Source organism: Eulemur rufifrons, chromosome 9 (assembly GCF_041146395.1).
Source record: "Eulemur rufifrons isolate Redbay chromosome 9, OSU_ERuf_1, whole genome shotgun sequence".
Taxonomy (NCBI): domain Eukaryota; kingdom Metazoa; phylum Chordata; class Mammalia; order Primates; family Lemuridae; genus Eulemur; species Eulemur rufifrons.
Window position 1 is genome coordinate 528,566 of NC_090991.1, and position 18,325 is coordinate 546,890.

General features: G+C 59.2%; 1 protein-coding gene across 3 annotated transcripts in view; it reads right to left on the minus strand.

Annotated features, from left to right (window-relative positions):
- The window catches only part of MPRIP (myosin phosphatase Rho interacting protein), a 140,789-nt gene that overhangs the window by 53,856 nt on the left and 68,608 nt on the right, over window positions 1-18,325 (minus strand). For all 3 annotated transcript variants that reach the window (XM_069481837.1, XM_069481838.1, XM_069481839.1), the window contains exons 4-5: window positions 4,994-5,145; window positions 1,054-1,138 (exon numbers count right to left, since the gene is read on the minus strand). In XM_069481837.1, the coding sequence (XP_069337938.1) occupies window positions 1,054-1,138; window positions 4,994-5,145 (237 nt within the window). The remainder of the gene's footprint in view (window positions 1-1,053; window positions 1,139-4,993; window positions 5,146-18,325) is intronic.

Below are 18,325 nucleotides of genomic sequence, written 5' to 3' on the forward strand. Positions count from 1 at the left end.
GCTGGGGCTTGTGCCCTAAGAGAGCCTGAGGGAAGTGAGTGACCTCCCTAGCCTGGAATCACATGGCTCCTTCTACCAACCACAAAGTGAAGGTTTGGCCATAGCCAGCAGTACCCGGGGCACAGGATGCCACAGGGGGGCAGGGAGGGGCCTCCAGCAACCAGCCCCTGGTGGGCCCATGTCTCCGGCATGCCGAGTCACCTCGTCTGGAAGCAGGAGCTCTGCCGCCACGTTGTCTCAAAGGCATCCCCATGGAAATGCTACGCGACCCTAGACACTTCCGCTGCCGGTAATTTTCTCTCTCAAACCAGGCAGCTTTGGGGGATTTGCGCGTTAACTGCTATTCCCCAAGAGGAAGCTGCATTTTCAGTCTCCAGGAAGCACTCTTGAATCCACTTGTGCCAACTTGCCAGGGACATCCCCCTTCCAGCGCATGCTGGCTTGGGCACCCCCGGAATGGCGGTGGATGACCGTTGGTCCAGAGTGGGCCCAGGCTGTGCAGGAAGGCCCATACTGCAGCCCAGGGTAGGTACGTCCAAGGGCAGCCGGGGGGTTGGGGGGAGGGAGAAGGGGGCCTGGGAGTTGGGGTCACATGGCACCATTCTGATCACATGGGAGCTTGGGCAGGGGTCCCTGAGAGCCCCTCACTGGGCCAGGACACCCCAGAACTCTCCCTCTCTGCCCCCGTGCAGCCTGCTGTCCTTACCTGGAGTGTGTGCAGCAGGCTGCCCCGCCCAGCAGCCGACAGGACCAGCCGGGGGGGGACACACGCTGCTCGGCACCTGCTGCGGCTTTGCCCCTCCTCCAGGCAGCCCCAGAGCACACCCAGAGGCCACCCTGTCCCATTATGGGTTCTGCCCTGTGGCTCAAGAGACTACGTGGCAGACTGCAGTCCCCAGAGCATCAGAAGGAAGAGGAGGATGTGCAGGGCTGGTGAGCACCTCAACCCCAGCCTGACCCCTTGCTCCTCCCTCTCACTTCCCAGGAGTTCTCCCTTCTTCCCAGGCCCCAGCCCCACCGAGGGGGACGCCACCTGGTAAACTCACCACCTACCTGAGGTGTGGGAGGCTCCACTTTCCGTTTCTTCTTCTGGTTCTGCTTGTTGGTCCTGGGATAGACCATGAGCATCTCCAGCCACCTGAGAAGAGAAGAGGAGACACAGCACCAGGTAAGACCTGACTCTTGGGTCTACGCTCCCCAGCCCTTGCTGGGGTGGTCCAGACCCCAGGCCTTTGCCTCCTGCATCCAGCGGCCAGGACTCCGGCACCAAGCAGAGCAGTACAACACTCCAGATGGAAGCCTGCCATGCTGGGGCAGCAAGTGCCCCAAGAGCAGGCCCAGCCAATGCCCCCACTGTGACCACAGCAGGCTCAGGGCACGACACGGGCTGCAGGCCTGGCCATGGGCCTCAGGGCACAGGGTGCACCACTCCATTACTGACCCTGTTGCTGGGGCTTAGACCCAGCCCTAACACCACTCTTCCAGAGTGGATTTGGCAAGTGCAGATGGGCTGTGACTGGAGCCATTTAGGGCCACAGAAGCAGACACTGGTCCCCAGGCAGGAAACCAGGAGCTGTGCTAGCAAAGTTCCTCTGGATGATCACCTCAAGGGGCTGAGCAGCTGACCTCCCAAGACCACCCACCCTGTAGAGAGAAGATGCTGAGGCCCCTGGCTTTGGGGAAAGCTGGGAGGAGCTGCCCAGCGACCCCGACCGGGCTGTAGCAGGGGAGGAGGGAGAGAACAGGGACCCCGGCAGGAGGCTTGGCCTCTGGATCTAACTTTGCCATCAGACCACAACCTCGGGCGGTTCCCAGCCCCTCTGGGCTTCAGTCGCCTCATTTCTGAAATCACAGTCTAGACCAGGTCACGACACAACTGCCGCTGCTTCTACTATATAGAATCCTACAGCAGACAAAGGACCTGAACAGCAGCTCCTCCCTGGAGCCTTGTGCCAGTCCTGCAGGGGCTGGAGGGCAGAAGGCAATAGGGGCCCTGCCTCAGAAGCCCCAGCTCTAGCCCTGGCCTGGGGGCGCAAAGGCAGCCCCAGTGTCCTCTCCAGGAGGCAGGAACTGTAAGAGACACTGCTCTCGATCTTCATGGAGCACCAGGGTCCTTGCTGGGCCTCCTGCCAGCTGGGCCGAGGGCCAGGGGTGGCAGACAGCACACTGCCACACCCTGCCTGGAGGCCGCACTGAGCCTGGGGCAGGGAGAGGGCTCGGGCCTCTAGCACTCAGAGGTGCTTTTAATTTGGGCTGCTGCGGAAGGCAGGGGTGGAGGGCAGGCCGGTCACAATCCGTGGCCTCTGGGACAGCCCCAGGAAGGTGTGCTGTTGACAGCTGGTGGCCAGAGAGTCTGGGCTTGCTGAGGGGCCACCGCCTGCCCAGCCCAGCCATCGTCAGTGATGCTCGATTTTCTGAGAGGATGAGCAAGTATGTGCACTGTCAGAGCCCCAAGCACAGGTCCTGCAGGTCACTTCTCCATGGCCCCAAAGCAAGAAAGGAGGGTGTGGCTATGCCTGCCAAGCCAGCAGATGGGCAGGGTTTCTGAGGCCTGAGCCCTTCCACGCTGGTCATTCCTCTCAACAAGGCTGGCTGGGAGTGGAGGCCACTGAGAGAGGCCTCACGAATACAACCTGGAACATTCACAGTGCTCACGGGGTTAAAAAGACCTGTCCCTCTAGCCTGCTATGGTGGCCAACATTTCTACTGGGCACGGGGAAGAACGGTGTCCGCAGAAGGCCGCTCTTAAAACTTCACCCAGGTGGGCAGAGGAGACTCCTGGGTAAAGCTTCCCGTGCTCCCCGCAGCCTGGAAAGGTCAAGAGCGTGGCAGGGGTGCAGAGCCCTTCTGGGCGCCCCCAGCCCTGCAGCCTGGCCCAGGTGCCTGTTGTCAACCACTAACAGGACTCGAGGGAAGCGAAGGGTTGCCGCTGCAGGAGCACTGCCGGCAACACGGAGCTGCCGAGTTCTCCTGGGCTGGCCTTGGAAGCCAGGCCCCCAGGGGAGCTGCGGATGGCGGGGAAGGGCCTGGGTTGTCCCCTGAGGCATCTTAGTCTTCACTCAGACTGGAGTCGGAGAGACGCTGCGTCCAGGAACGGACGGTGGAATGTGTCCTCTGCACTTTCATTTTTCACAGAAGCCCAGCAGGAAGCATCTAACATCACCCAGATGTATTACAAATGTTAACAAAATAAACTCTATGAAGAGAGGAGGGTCAGTGTGGACATGGGGTTGGTGAGTGCCAGGGCTCCTCAACCGTAGAAGGCAGAGCCTGGATGAGTGAGAATGGGGGTGGGCAGAGCCGAAGGGCAGGGCAGGGAGCAGGGAAGCCAGCCGCCCGCTCGGAGCACAGAAGGGCCCTTGTGCTGACTCCCATGCAAAGCCTACCTCCCCTAAAAGGGCTGTGTGAAGCGTGGCCCCAGCAGTCTGCAGGCCCCTCCTGGCATGTGGTAACCAGAAAGAGAGCTGCTAACTTCCTCCACCCGGCCCTGGGAGAGACAGGCCAGCCCAGGGCTGTTCAGAGAAGACCCAGGAAGAAGGCTGTTGGGACTATCCCTGACTCCCTTGCTCCCAGCCACCTGGTGGAAGGTCTGTACCTCCTTAGCGACTGGCTTTGATGTGACCTGAACACTCAGACCCATCTCAGGGTCCCTAAGCCCAGGAGTGAGGTTACTGGGCCGAGGAGCTGTGACGGGCAGCAGGCCATGGAGGGGGAGGGGCGTCTACAAGGGTGGGAGACAGAGGAAGGGCAGGAGAAGGTCGGGGCAGAAGCCCCTGTCCCAGGGCACACGGCCCCCGCCTGACTCCCTTAAGGAGGCTGAGTGACCCAGCATGTGGGGTGGTGAGGAAGCTGCCGCCTGGGGTCACAGGAGGGGCTGCAAGGCCAAGCCACCACCATGAGAACCTGCCTGTCAGGAACAGGTGAGGCCCAGAACCAGGATCAGGGAGGGGGGGACGGGGAAAGAGCCCCAGGTGGCTTATTCTGGCTTTGGACATGCCACCAAGCCACCACACAAGCCTTGGACCCTATTGGCGCCTGGCCCACATGCAGGGCCCCAAGGCCATGTGCGCCCAGGTACCGGGGTCTGCTAAGAACCTTGTCCACCCAGGCTGCATGGGAACGGCTGGCCCCGTACGTGCAGATGGAGGAGACGAGAGAGGAGTGAGCAGTGACAGGGGCTTGGGACGGAGCAGAGACCTGGGCAGCACTCAGGCTGCCTGCTGAAGGAACCACCCCTCCTAACACCACATGACACGGCACATACGTTGCTGGCCTGGTCTCAGAATGCACCAGGCCAGCCCTAGACACCCCCCAGCCTGCCCTGGGACCACGGATCCCCTTTACATCCCACCTGTCACCAAGACCCTCCCTGGGTCCACTGTCTCCACTCAGTCTGTGCAGTGGTAGAAGAGTGGCTGTGTGTGAGGTACAGGGGACAGGACTGAGGCACACCGCGCTCGGGGCCATCGCTGAGGAAGACACACACGTGCTCAGGCAATCTTAGCTCTTCCGGGTTATGGAGCCCAGCGCGTCCTTGGGGAGGGCACGTGAGGGTGCTGGGGTGGGCTGGAGAGCTGGAACTCGATCACCCTGTAGGTGATGGGGTGTAGACAGGAGGGGTAGGGTCGGATGTGCTCTGGGGACTGATCTCCCTCCAGGCTGAGTGACAGGTGAGCTGGGGATATGGTGAGAGCGGAGGTGGGGAGGCCAGTGAACAGGCCTGAGGAAGGCACAGCAGCCCCAGGACCAAGAGGGAAGCCCCAGAGTCCACAGGACACGAGCAGCAGCCTGGGCGAGTGCGCAGAATGGAGAACGCCCTGGTTGCTGGGGTGGTGAGTGGGTACACAGTGATGCTGAGGACAGAGAGAGGAAGAAGAGTCGCTTAGGGAAAGAAACAATGATGCTGACGCCGCCACCAGCTCGTGGCCCGTCTGATGCTGGACCGGAGGGGGTGGGCAGGGAGCGCCTCTTTCCGCAGCCCGAGCAGACTCACCCACTGACGATCTCCTTGGTTTCTGCCCTGATGAAATGCTCCTTCTCGGGCGTCAGGATGCACAGGGAAAACCTCTGGCCCGTGCGGGCCTCCCCATCCACCACGTCTGTGCACTGGTTCATGTTGATGGTGCCCTGAGGGAGGGTCGTGGGCTGCAAGAAGACAATGGCAGAGAGTCATCCAGAGGCCAGCCAGTGAGGGCACAGGTGTCCCACACAGTCCCTGGGCGGGCCCGGCCCTCCTCACCCCCCGGGACCCCCAGGTGTGCCCTCCCTCCCCTAGGCCCTCACAGTCCTACATACCCCCCCAGGGAGGGGCAGGGACAGGTCAGGCTTTCTCCAGAGGACAGCCAGCTGGACGTCCCTTCCTGCTTGGAGAACAATATCCCACTCATACCAGAGGAAGGGGTGGAGGTTGCGGGGAGGACAGAGAGGACAGTGGCAGCCAAGATCCTGGTCTCAGAGGGGCTGCTGATCCAAGGGAGCAGTGAGAAAAGGCTCCAGGGGAGGTGGTTTCAAAACAGCAAGGTTATTTTCAGAGGCAAGGGCAGAGCTGGAGAGAAGCCACATCCTCGGGAGCGAGATCTGGGGCTGGCGCAACGCGAGTCCTCCAGAGCAGCCCGCCAGGCGGCCTGGCCCCCCAGCACCCTCCCAGGGGCCCAAGGGCTGCACTACAGGGTAGTGCTTGCCAGCTCTGGCAGGACAAACACTGACTTGTTTTTTTTCTGACCGCAAAAATTGTTAAGACCGTGAAATTAGGGACAGAAAACCAAATACAGGCAAGGAAGGCTTTAGGAAACCCCCACTGAAGCAAAGGGGCTGCAGAGGACCATGCTGAAGATAGTTAGCCCCGTGCTACTGGCCTCCGACTCCCCACACAAGGATGCTCTGGGAAAGCAGGCAGGTCGCCACTGCCACCACCAGGCCAGGAGCCAGAGGCGCCGTCCTTGATGCCCTCCACACTGACAGTCGTCACAGGACGGCCACCTCTAACTCCACGCCAGCTCTGGGGCAGCTGTCAGCTTCTCCACCCAGCTTACCCAAGAGCCCAGCACTTCCCTGGTCTTCCTGGAGAAGCAGCAGGTGCTTGCTCGTTGAACTTGGGAGAAAAGGCGAGCAGCAGCCCTCTGGGATGAGAGCTCTAGAAGGTTCCTACCACCGCCCAGCTGGGAACTGCCTCCTGCTGCAGGCAGGGGCGGGGCTGGCTGAAGAGCAGGACGCCCGGTCTGGTGCCCCGTGCTGTGCTCGGACTGACCACTCCCCCCGCTCCACCTTTGTCACTTGTCAGACACTTGCAGGAGCTTCCTGTTACTTCCACCAGGCTGGCCTGTGAGCTCCTCTGACCCACCTGCCACCTCCCTCCTCATCCCTTGATGCCCACCTGTAGGAGCCGGACCCCAGGGTGCTGGGCTCGCAGAGCCCTTGCCCACATGGGCACTGGCTCTCTTCCCCAAGCGGGGAAAGGGGCAAGCGCCTGCTCCAGAAAGCCTTTCCTTGTGGGCCCCTGGGCTCAGCTGCCCTCCGTGAGCCCAGCTCATTTTACATTCCCACCAGCAGCATGTAGGACGTGGTACTAACTTTTTAAATTATATTTATGCCTCGCTTCCAAGCAGGGCTCTCGGAGGGCAGGTCCAAGAGCCTATGCCATGACAACCTGCTGTGAAAACAGCTCCTTCCAAGTCTTGACAGCACCAGCAGCAGCACGAGCAGCTGGCCGCAGCATCACCCCCATCCCCACGCACGTGCTGAACGCCAGGCCCTGGTCCGAGCCCCTCCCCTATGTCCTCCCACCTGGACACTTCCACAACATCGTGAGGCAGGTGCTACCGTCACCCCATCCCACAGACAGGGAAGCACGCCACCAAGAAGCTGAGTACGGCCGTGGGCCACCTGACCACAATTCAGTTGATGACAGACCACATATGTGATGGTAGGATTATAACACCGCATTAGTGTGCCTTTTCTATATTTACATACATGAATACTTAGTGTGGTGTTACAGATGCCTACAGCATGCAGTACAGTCACACGTACAGGTTCGCAGTCTAGGAGCAATGGGCCATACCATGTAGCCCAGGTGAGTAGAAGGCTGCAACATGTGGGTTTACGTACGCACACGCTATGATGTTTGCACACGGGTGACACTGCCTGATGACCATCTCTCAGGAGGTCTCCCCCGTCGTTAAGAGATGCATGGCTGTAACTCACGCTAGGAACCATGCCAGGAAGTAGCCATGCCAGGACTCAAACCCGGGCGCCCTGGCTCTGGAGCCGGCCCCTTCACCACTCTGCACTCAGCTACGGCTCTGGTGCTCACGAAGCTGGAGCAGATTCAACCGTGGGCCGCACACAGCCCGGGCCAGCCTCTCCCCTCCCCCGCCCCTGCTTAGGAGGCAGGATACACCCATCTGCATTCTCCGCGCTCAGGAAAGAGAAGAAAACGTGCCGCAAGAGCAAGGGCAAATATCTAGGCCACAACCCGAATCCAGCCAGAGGGAGCGCCCGCCTCCCACACTGTCAGCACGGCAGGCGCTCTGAAGAGCTCTCTGCCCTAATTCTGCACCTCCAGAGGTTAGGAACCCAGGCCTCCTAGGAGGCCAAGCTTCACCTAGTTTTGCTCATTTCCTTTTCTAAAAAAGAGATAGTTGCCTGCAGGCCAAGTTACAGGTTCTGTCTTTGCCCAGACTACAGCCATCTGGAGCCTCTGGTCCTCTGCTGGGCTCCACGCCACTGCAGCTGAGAGAGCAGAGCTGCCAGAGCTGCAGACTGTTTCAGTGGGAGGGCACAAGACAGGAGCCCCTTTCTAAAGCAGCCTGGCCCTCTTGCCTGTCCTCTACCCACCAGCCTACAGGAGACTGAAGCCTGTGTCAGGAGCCAGAGCGCCCTTCCTGAGTTGGGGCAATCCTACCGCAGCAGCCTCACCACCTGGGGACCCTCTTGGGGACCCTCCACCCCTCCCTCAGCCCAAGTAGGTACAGTTTTGGGACAACCAACCTCTGTTGCTGGTCGAGCCCTGGGCGCACGGGAAGGCAAGCTTCTAAGAGGCAGAGGGAAGGAAGAGGAAAGCCGGACAGACCGAGAGGGGCTGTTTGGTGTTACCGGCAGGCCTTTCCTCCAGGCCAGCTGCCACTACAGAGCCAGAGGTGGCTCACGTGCCTGACCTGGGGGGCACCCTTCCCTTCTATCCCCACTCCCCACTCAGACAGGAACACAGAGACCCACGGGAACAGAGCCTTTCCCCCAGGGCAAACAATTGCTACACAAACCTCAAGCCTCACTGGGCCCACCTGGAACAAGTCTGACCCTTTGACTGGCACCCTTGCCCCTCCCCCATGGCATCTTTCCTCCCTGGCCTTCGCAACTATGTGTACAAAGTCATGCCCAAGTTTATCGGAGAACCTGCAGGCAGGACCACCAGGCCTGAGCAACGTGGAGTGCTTGCCCAGCCCTGCCCTCCACCTGGGCCCTGAGCAAAGGAGGGCTCTCCCTGAGCTGCCCGACCTGGAACCATCCAGACAAGGCCCAGGCAGGAATCGACCTCCCTCCTCCCTCCCCTGGGTAATGGTCATGATCCTGGCACCAACAAGCAGGCAGCGGGGAGCCAGGCTCCCTCCGCAGAGAGCTGGTGGGCAGGCGCGCTGGAGGCTTGGTTTGTCTGCTGGAGCCAGCTTTAAGGAGAGGCCCTTCCTTTCTTTGGGACCAGGGAGGTTGGATCCGAGTTCTCCAAGGAAGGCAGGCAGCCACTGGGGAGCACAGGCCACATCCCAGGCACCCCGGCACCCAGACCCCGGGAGGAATGAATGACACACTAGCCAGGCTCACAGGGGCTCACAGACACAGTCTCTAGGCTCTTCCTACTGCAGCCAAACTGCTTCTGGGAGCCCAGTTCTAAGGAATCATGAGTCCTTCTCCCTCAAGGAGGTGCTAGTGACCATCCCAAAGGCTACCTGGGTGGAGAGTGGGCACCTAACGCTTGGCCCAAAGCCACTCCAGGCCGGCAGGCCTCTCCAGCCAGCAGCAGTCTCCACACACAGATATCCTGAAACCCAAGTCCTCTGAGCAAACCGGAAAGAGCCGTGGAAAACAGCTCATTATCCCACCCGGACCTGGAGCGAGCGAAGCCTCGGCCTAGCCTCTGTGCCACAACTCAGAAGCGTCAGGCCAACCACAGCCAGGGCCTGGGGCCAGACCAGGGGCCACAGCAGACGCCCGCCAGGCAGAACGGCCTCCTCCCTCCCCAGTTGTTGCCAACCCCCAAATATTTCACAGTCCTCGTGGTTCACAGGGAGGTTTCACAGCCACCATCCACACTGAAGCCGCCCTGCTGCAGAGCTGAGCCCTTGTCCCAGTGCTCGTCCTCAGGTGCCAGGCCTGTTTCCACGTCACCCCACCTCCCCAGGACGGGAGACGTGATTCTGCACCCTCCCAGCCCCCGGCTGTCCCGTGTGAAACCCGTGTGCTACAACGCGACTGCCCCAGCAGGACGCCCGGCCAGGTGCGTCTGCGCGTCTGGAGCACAGCGAGGGCCAGGGAGACCTGCTCACGGGGCGTCCGTCACCCCAGGATCGAAGGGGGGGCCTAAGCCACAGACCACCCTCTCCCCGCTGCTGCCTCTCCCAGAGGTTCCCAGATCGAAGGTGCACTCTGAGCTTCCCGTTTTCAGAATCCTCTAGTCCGGGAGAACCTACCCTTCGAGCCAAATTCCCGCTGCCTACTGGCCAGCTCTCTGATCTCAGATGAGTGGCAAATCGAAAGGATCAGTTCCCACAGATGTAAAAAGGGGGGAAATATGCCTAATTCTGATTGACTGTAAGATGGTGTAGCTACTGTGGAAAAGTTTGGCGGTTCCTCAGAAAGTCAGTTACCAAAACGTAGCAATTACACTCCTGGGTATGTTTCCAAAAGAACTAAAAACAGGTGTTTGAACAAAAACTCACACACAAATGTTGGTAGCCACGCTATTCATAATAGCCAAAGGTGGAAACGACACAGGTGCCCATCCGTGGGTGACTGGATAAGCAAGCTGTGGCGTGTCCCTGTGACGGAACACAATTCAGTCATCAGAATGAGTGAGCCTTGAAAGCACGATGCCGATGAGCGAAGCCAGTCACGAAAGGACAGATACTGCATGATGCCACTTTGGTGAAGCAGCCAGAAGAGGCCAACCCACAGGGACAGGAAGCAGACCAGTGGCCGCCAGCGGCTGGGGGAGAAGGGGGTGAGCGGTGGCTTCGTGAATGTGGAACTTCCATTTGGGGTGATGAAAGAGTTTTGCAACTAGACGGTGGTGATGTACAACATTATGAATAATATACTAAATGCCACTGACGTGTACACTTTAAAGTGGTTAAAATAGTGAATTTTATATTGTATTTTACCATGGTAAAAAAATGAAAACCTCACTTTGTAAAGCTGTCACAAGACCAGACACGATGTTGGTCATCTGAAGTGAGGGCCAAGGCTCGAGCTCGGGCCGGCACACCCAGGTCCCCTCCTGTTCCTCGGTGCACGCCCCAGGCTCCCCACCTGGGCAGGAGGCAGTGGTCAGAAGACAAAGTATTCAGAAGTCTTCCCTTCTAGAATGCCTGCCATGGGGAAAGGGGGGGAAGCATCTGGCACTTTCAGTCTCCCCTTCCCAGAGCAGAGGCAGGGCCCCTGCCAAACTGAAGAGCTCCAGGCACCACGTCCGGTCTCACCACAGACTCCGTGGCCAGAGGCTTGTGCCAAGATGGCCAGTAAGGGCTCCTGAAGACGATGGCCAAACCAAGAGTTTTATCCAAAGGCAGCTGGGCGACGCGCACAGATTCTGTGCACCTCGCTTGGTCCTCACCTGGGGGCCTGGAGAACACAGGGTCTGGTTTCCCAGGCCACTCTCCAGGGCAGAGACAGGAGCTGCCGCTCTCGGAGCCCCAGGTGGACGGCACGCAGGCCAACATGCTGCACCTGCACTGCAGCTCCCGCCACTCTGCACCAGCTGCAGGTGCTCGCAGGCCCAGCTCTGAGCACTGCGGCGCCGCCTTCCCACCGCCCGTCCATCCAAACTGGGGCAGATCTCAAGCCCGGGATTCTGGGGGGAGTTCTGTGGGGGGCCTGGCAGGATGAGGCCAGCTGGGAGCAGCTGGTGCGCAGTGAGGAATCCTGTGGGCTCTACCCTCCCAGGCACTCGGTGCCTCAGAATGGATCAACAGCAACAGCCCCCAAACCACCCTTCGTGAGCACAGACCCAGCCAGGCCGTCCTCCGGCCTCAACTGCTCCGACAGCCTCCAGCCAGACTGCACCCCGCACCAGCTGCCCCCACCTTGCCTCCTGGCCCTGCTCACTGGCCGGGGGGCCTGCGGCCGTGCACTGCGCACACGGGTGCCCTTCAGGGCCAGCCCTGCCAGAGATGCCTGCCTGGCATCCCTCCCCGGCGGGTGGCCGCCCCGAAGCAGGGCCCTGTGCCAAGTTTCCAGCACACAGCGGGGTCTGCCCACCTGCTCTGCACACCTGCTGCAAGGTGCCTGATAAAATTAACTGTATTTACTCTACACATCTAGGCCAGTACCTCCCAAAATGAGCTTTAGTAAATATTTTTGAATGATAGAACAAACCAATCCCTCTAGATTTACATTATAGATTTATTTGTAATACAAATATTTGATTTATTGATATATGCAATACATATGCTTCATTTTTTTTTATTTTTTTTTTTGAGACAGAGTCTCACTCTGTTGCCCAGGCTAGAGTGAGTGCCGTGGCATCAGCCTAGCTCACAGCAACCTCAAACTCCTGAGCTCAAGCGATCCTCCTGTCTCAGCCTCCCGAGTAGCTGGGACTACAGGCATGCACCACCATGCCCGGCTAATTTTTTCTCTATATATTTTTAGCTGTCCATATAATTTCTTTCTATTTTTGGTAGAGGTGGGGTCTCGCTCTTGCTCAGGCTGGTCTCGAACTCCTGAGCTCAAACGATCCGCCCATCTCGGCCTCCCAGAGTGCTAGGATTACAGGCGTGAGCCACCGCGGCCGGCCCATATGCTTTATTTATAAAACAGGAACCATAAACAATACCAAAATGCCATGCTTGTTAAGAGTTAAGAGGAGGATACACGTATAAAGACCAGACGTGGTCACAGGCTTGGGCCTGAGACGGAGAAGCTGTCTGGGAGGAGACGCAGGGCTCTGAGCGGATGTGCCACCTCCAGGGGCCCAGGGCTTTCCCACCATCGGTGCCGGGGCCCGCAGAGGCCATGGTGCAGGTGGGCGGCCACCACCCAGCCGTGAGCCAAGATTCCCAGGACTCTGCAACTGTTACAGCGGACGGTGAGACCGAGAGGCAAGATGCGGTGAGTGACGCCACACGACTGCACTGACAGGCAACGTCCAGGACAGGTCAACCGAAGACACAGAAAGTGGAGAGTGGCAGCCGGGGGGGGGGGGGGGCGGGGGGGGGCGGCCAAGAGGTGCAGAGCTTCTCTGGGGGGTAATGAAAATGCTCTAAAATTAGATTGTGCTGATGGTTATACATCTGCGTGAACATCCTGAAAGACAATGACTTGCACACTTCAAACAAGATGCTGCACAGACAGCAGGAAAAGCCATGGGTTTGGATTCTCGGGAGGCCAATGTGGCTCCCTCGGGCTCCCACGGGAAGGTGAGCTGGCCTCCCACGCTGCCAGCCCAGGTCTGGAGGCACTTTACACCACTCCTACCTGAGGTCCACCCGTGGAAACTGAGGCCCAGGTTCCCAAACTCCTCAGCCACCACTGCATGCTGCCTCCGCCACAGGAAGAGGCAAGGACCATGCAGCTACAGCCAAAACCTCAGAGGCCCCAAATTTTCATCTACTGGGTCCGACAGCAGATGTCACTGTAGAGGCAGAGCCATCGCTCCCATCCCTCGACGGTCCCCCTTTTAAGATTTGGCCCCGGGCCCATCTAGAGACAGAGTGGGCTTTCCGAGGCATCTGGGGCATACACGGATTAGCAGACAGTGCCTCCCAGATGTGAGTACCTGCGAATCCCAGCAGCAACTGGGAGCAGCCCCGCCCCCACCAGCAGCCCCAGTGCACAGCAGGTGGGCGGAACCTAATGCTCACATACTCAAATGGTCTGGGGGACTCTGTGGGTGCTGCCAAAATGACCCATTCAGGGCTTTCCTGGGGGCATCGTTAGAGCAGGCTAAACTTACTTAAGGGTGAAAAGAATACAAGGACCCTTTTCACTTGCTGCCAAGACCAGAAAGTTCCTTCTTACACCTGCTGTGCCAGACCAGCTGGGCACTGGCTGGGCAGCAAGACACCCAGGCCCCTGCCAAGTGGCCAAGCGCCGTGTGCCAGAGGGGCTTCCCTGGGGAAGCTCCCACCAGCAGCCAAGGCCCACCATCCTCCTTTACAAACAGGGCGGGCAGCAGGGAGAGCACGGGAACTCGGGGAGAACAGCTTTCGCCCCTCACTTCCCCAACCCTAACAGCCAGCCAGCAGCCTCCACAAGAGCCAGCCGTCCACTGCACCACACACGACAGAAACTCAAAGTGGAGCAAAGACCTCAATGTAAGTGCAAAAGCTATAAAGTGCTTGGAAGAAACCAGGGGGAGCATAACACTGGATTTGGCAATGGTTTCTTGGATATGACCCCAAAAGCACAGGGAACAAAAGAAAAAAGACAAACTGGACTAGATCAAAATTAAAAACTTTTGTGCATCTGAGGACATTAGCAAGACAGTAAAAAGGCAACCCACAGAAGGGGAGAAAGTATTTACAAATCATATGTCTGATAAAGGATTAATATCCAGAATATATAAAGAGCTCCTAAAACTCAACAACAATAAAAACCTAACAATCTAAAAAATGGGCAAAAGATTCTAATAGACATTTCTCTGAAGAGATACAAATGGCCAACAAGCCCATGAAAAAATGCTCCACATCACTCCTCAGGGGGGAAACGGCAAAGCGAAACCACAATGAGATGCCATTTGACACCATGAGGGTGGTGATAAGCAAAAAACCAATAAGCGTTGGTGGGGACATGGAGAAACAGGCCCTCACGCATTGCTTATGGGAAGGTAAAATGGTGCAGCCACTGTGGAAATGGTGTGGAGATTCCTCAAAACGTTAAGATTTCCGTATCACCCAGAAATGCCACGAGGTGCATGGTCAGAAGACTAGAGAGCAAGGACTTGCACAGGCACCTGCACCCACACGCACAGCAGCCGAGAGGCCGGAGCGGCCAAGTGTCCACCGACAGGTGAGTAATCACAACGCAGTGCGTACACACACTGGAAATGTCATTCAATCACGTGAAAAGGAAGGAAACGCTGATACGTGCTACGATATAAATTAATCTTGAAAACATTGTGCTAAGTGAAATTAGCGAGTCACAAAAGGACAAATACTGTATGATTCCACTTACAGATGAGGTACCCAGGGGAGTCAAAACTTCACAGACAGCAGAATGGAGGCTGCGGAGTGCTGGGGGAGGGGGAGCGGGGAGGGGAGTTAGGGTGTAATGTGTGCAGAGACCCAGTTCGAGAAGATACAAAGTTCTGGAGGTGGAGGGTGGTGATGGTCACACAACAATGTGAACAAACTTAATGCCACTGAACTACACACTCAAGAACAGTCGAAATGGTAAGTTTTATGTTATGTGTATTTGAAAACACACACAGACACACACAGACACACACAGACACACCCCCAAGTTGGGAACAACAGCAACATAAACGACAAACAGCGAGAACAGAAGTAGAATAAAAGGCCTCATTTAGGCCAGCACACTCCTGTGGGGAAGTGTCCGTCCCACAGGTGGAGTCTGGCCAGCTGAGGCCCATCACGGCGGCCTTGCATGGGGCTCTTCACAGCGGGCACAGAGCAGAGGCCACGCAGGCCAGGCCTGACGCCACCGCTCCCCATTCCTGGCCCTGGGCTCAAGGGCAGCGGCAGCAGCTCCCCCACAGCTCGGGCCCTTGGGCCTCTGCTCGCCCCCTCTCCCTCGGGGTATCAGGACCCCAGCCCACAGCCGGATCTCCGGGACAGGGAACCCTTGGCCCAGAAGCGGGCATCACAGGCACAAGCCACACGCCGACGGGCATCGGCGAGGCACAAGTCTGACTCAGCAGGACTGGCATAATCTGGCTCCCTGGCCTGGTTCACCCCAGGCCCGGAAGCTACTTCCTCGGCTCCAGCCCCTGAAACAAGCCAATCTCCTTCCCATCAGCTGAACCACTGACCCTGCCTTCACAGCTCTGCCTCCTCGTGTCCACCCAGCACCGACACCCCGTCGTGCCCCCGGCTCTCCCGCCAGCCTGCACAAATGTCGCTCCACCCCGCCGACTCGCGCAGTCTTTGGGAGCCGGCCTTGGTGGCCGCTGGAGGAAGAAAGCTGCTGAGGCTGGTCCCGCCTCAGTCTCTGCTCTGACTCTGCTCCCACCTCACTTCTATAGTCACGTCTGCTGACGAGAGCAGAACAGTGGCCTGCGAGGCCCAGCCTGCGAGGCCCTGCAAGCACCTCAAACTAGCTGCACAAGCATCCGGTGGAGACCGAGCCATGCCCTCAGGGCTTGCGCCAGCCAACAGAGGTTTACTGAGCACCCACCTGGTGCTGGGGACACAGAGGAGAGGACGGACGAGGGGCTTGCCCTTGGAAAAGCTCACGCCAGTCTTGTGGGACGGTGGAAAACTAAAAAGAAGAGAACCCACTCCATGGATTCAAGTGGCCCAAGTGCCAGGGATGGACCCGAGCAGGTTCGGGAGCCGGGCTCGGCCAGAGGTCTGAGCAGAGGCTCAGTGGAGGGAAACGGAGGCTGAGGCCACCAGGCAGGGTCTGAGGTCTGGTCTGAGGACGCTGGGACAGGCCGACGGCAGTGGAGGGAGCCCAGGAGAGGGAAGCAGCATTGTAACCGCGGCCATGGACGAGCGAGGCAGGGCCCCCGAGGGGACTCGGCAGGGGAATGGCAGCCAGGACGGGACGCCGATGGCACATGGGAAAACCGGCTGGAGGGGAGCATTTCGAAGGCAAAGCCAAAGGGACTTGAGGTGAGTCTGGATGTGGGGGAGATCAGCCAGGACGACTCCTAGGATTCCAGCCTGAACGGCTCAGGTGAGAACAGGAGCCACCAAATTTCTTTTTTTAATTCTATACCCGATCTACACCCCAGCTACCTTTCTTTGGCATCTGCATAGAAAGCAGGCCCTTGAGGCCGGGCGCGGTGGCTCACGCCTGTAATCCCAGCACTCTGGGAGGCCGAGGCAGGAGGATCACTCAAGGTCAGGAGTTCGAGACCAGCCTGAGCAAGAGCGAGACCCCACCTCTACCAAAAATAGAAAGAAATTATATGGACAGCTAAAAATATATAGAGAAAAAATTAGCCGGGCATGGTGGTGCATGCCTGTAGTCCCAGCTACTCGGGAGGCTGAGGCAGGAGCATTGCTTGAGCCCAGGAGTTTGAGGTTGCTGTGAGCTAGGCTGACGCCATGGCACTCTGGCCCGGGCAACAGAGTGAGACTCTGTCTCAAAAAAAAAGAAAAAAAGAAAGAAAGCAGGCCCTTTAGTGCGAATACCACCAGTGATGGGACACCGGGCAGCGGAGGCAGAGACCAAAGACAGGCCAGCAGCCATCTGCCAGGGCACAAGACAGGGCCAGCATCAACCCTGGGGCATCCCCAAGTGGACGAGAGACTGGGAGGGCCTCCCAGAGACAGCCCAGGGCTGAGGACACTGGCTTGAGGCAGAAGGAGAAAATGCCCAGGGGCAGAGCCTGGGCAACGCTGAGGCTGAGGCAGATGCAGACGAGGGGAGCACCTGGGCTCAGCTTTCTTCTCAGGTGTGAAGGTGCGTGGAGCCGTGTGCCGGCGTCCGCAGCCCTTACATCGCTTCTCAGCTTCTCGGAGAGCTGCTTCTTCAGAGGCAGAGAGATGTCAGGTCGGAGCCTAAACGGCTGGAGACAGAGGGACCCAGCAAGTGAGGAAGCAGAGCCCCGAGGTCAGCGGCCTCATGGCAGAGCTGACTTCAGTGTCCTCAAGGCCTGGGGCCACCAGGTGGCTTCCTGTGGCTGGGGAGGAAGGACACGGTGACCTGGCCACAGAAAGTCTCAATGCCCAGCCTCCTCTGCGCGGGGACAGGGCGCTTACGCACGGCCTGGGGCCTCTGCATCCTCCCGCCCCTCTGTCCCCAGCCCCACGCGCAGGGGGCTCCAGCAGAACTGGGCCCCCACAAAGAGGCGGGGAGGAGGAGACCAGGAATAAACCGCACCCGGCTCACAGAAGCAATGGGCAGTGGAGGTGGCCCAGTGAGCTCCACAGGGACAGACTGCAGCAGCTGCAGCTGTCTACCCTCCAGGGTAGGAGGGGCGGCTGGGGATACAGGACAGGGCCACATTCCCCAAATCACGAACCCCACGGCATCCACTGGACGCCAGGCCTGGGGCCACAGCGATGAGGAGACACGGCATCCACCTTGGACCCGCCCGGTGCAGAGGGTGACGACAGCGCTGTGGTGAGATGGCAGCTGAAATAAAAGTGTGTAGAAGACAGAGGCAAGGACGCCAGGCGTGGAGAATTCCAATGTCCTAAAGGTGACTCAAGGGTTAGAGCTGGGCCCGAAGGGCTCAGCTTGAGAGGAGGACGTGCACTAACCAAGGGCCTTTGGTACGTGCATGGCTGTCCCCACAGACACGAGGGGCACCATCACCGCTGGACACAGGGACGCCCGTCAGAAAGGCAACGCGGCCCACGCTGAACCGGGCCACGGCGGCACCTGCTCACCCAGCGAGCATCCACCGAGCGCCTGCGTGACGAGCCGAGCTGACAAAAGCCGACCTCACGACGCCGACCGGCCAGCGCAGTCGGGCAAATGAATAACAAGGTGGACGGTGCGTTGGGTGAGGGGCCACAGTCAGAAATGGCTGCGGGAAAGACCTCCAGGGGCAGGGAGGAAGGAGGCCAGGGGTGGCCCGGCAAGTGCTGGGCAGGGGAGGTGACCCTGCCGGAGGCAGCCTGGGGCGCAGGGGGACCAGACCTCACACTCGGGAAGGCTGCCTGCAGCACCGCTGCCCTGAAAGTGCGGGTGACAGCCAAGGTAGTCCTCGATCCCCCCGTCTGGGCCCCGAGCAGGTCTGGGAAGTACAGAACACGCGATCCCGAGAGGGACGCCGGCTTCCGCCTCCAGCTGCTCCCCAGGGCCAGCCTCTCAGGCGCCACCCATCACGGAGACTCCCCTTCGGCAGAGGCCCCAGGAAGCACCGGCCGCGCTGTGGTGCCCCGGCCGTGAGGAGATGGCAGGACAGCCCCTGCTGATGCTCCTGCCAGGGCTCGAGCCCCACTTCCCGGCTTTCCTCCACGATCCAGCCCCCGTCCTG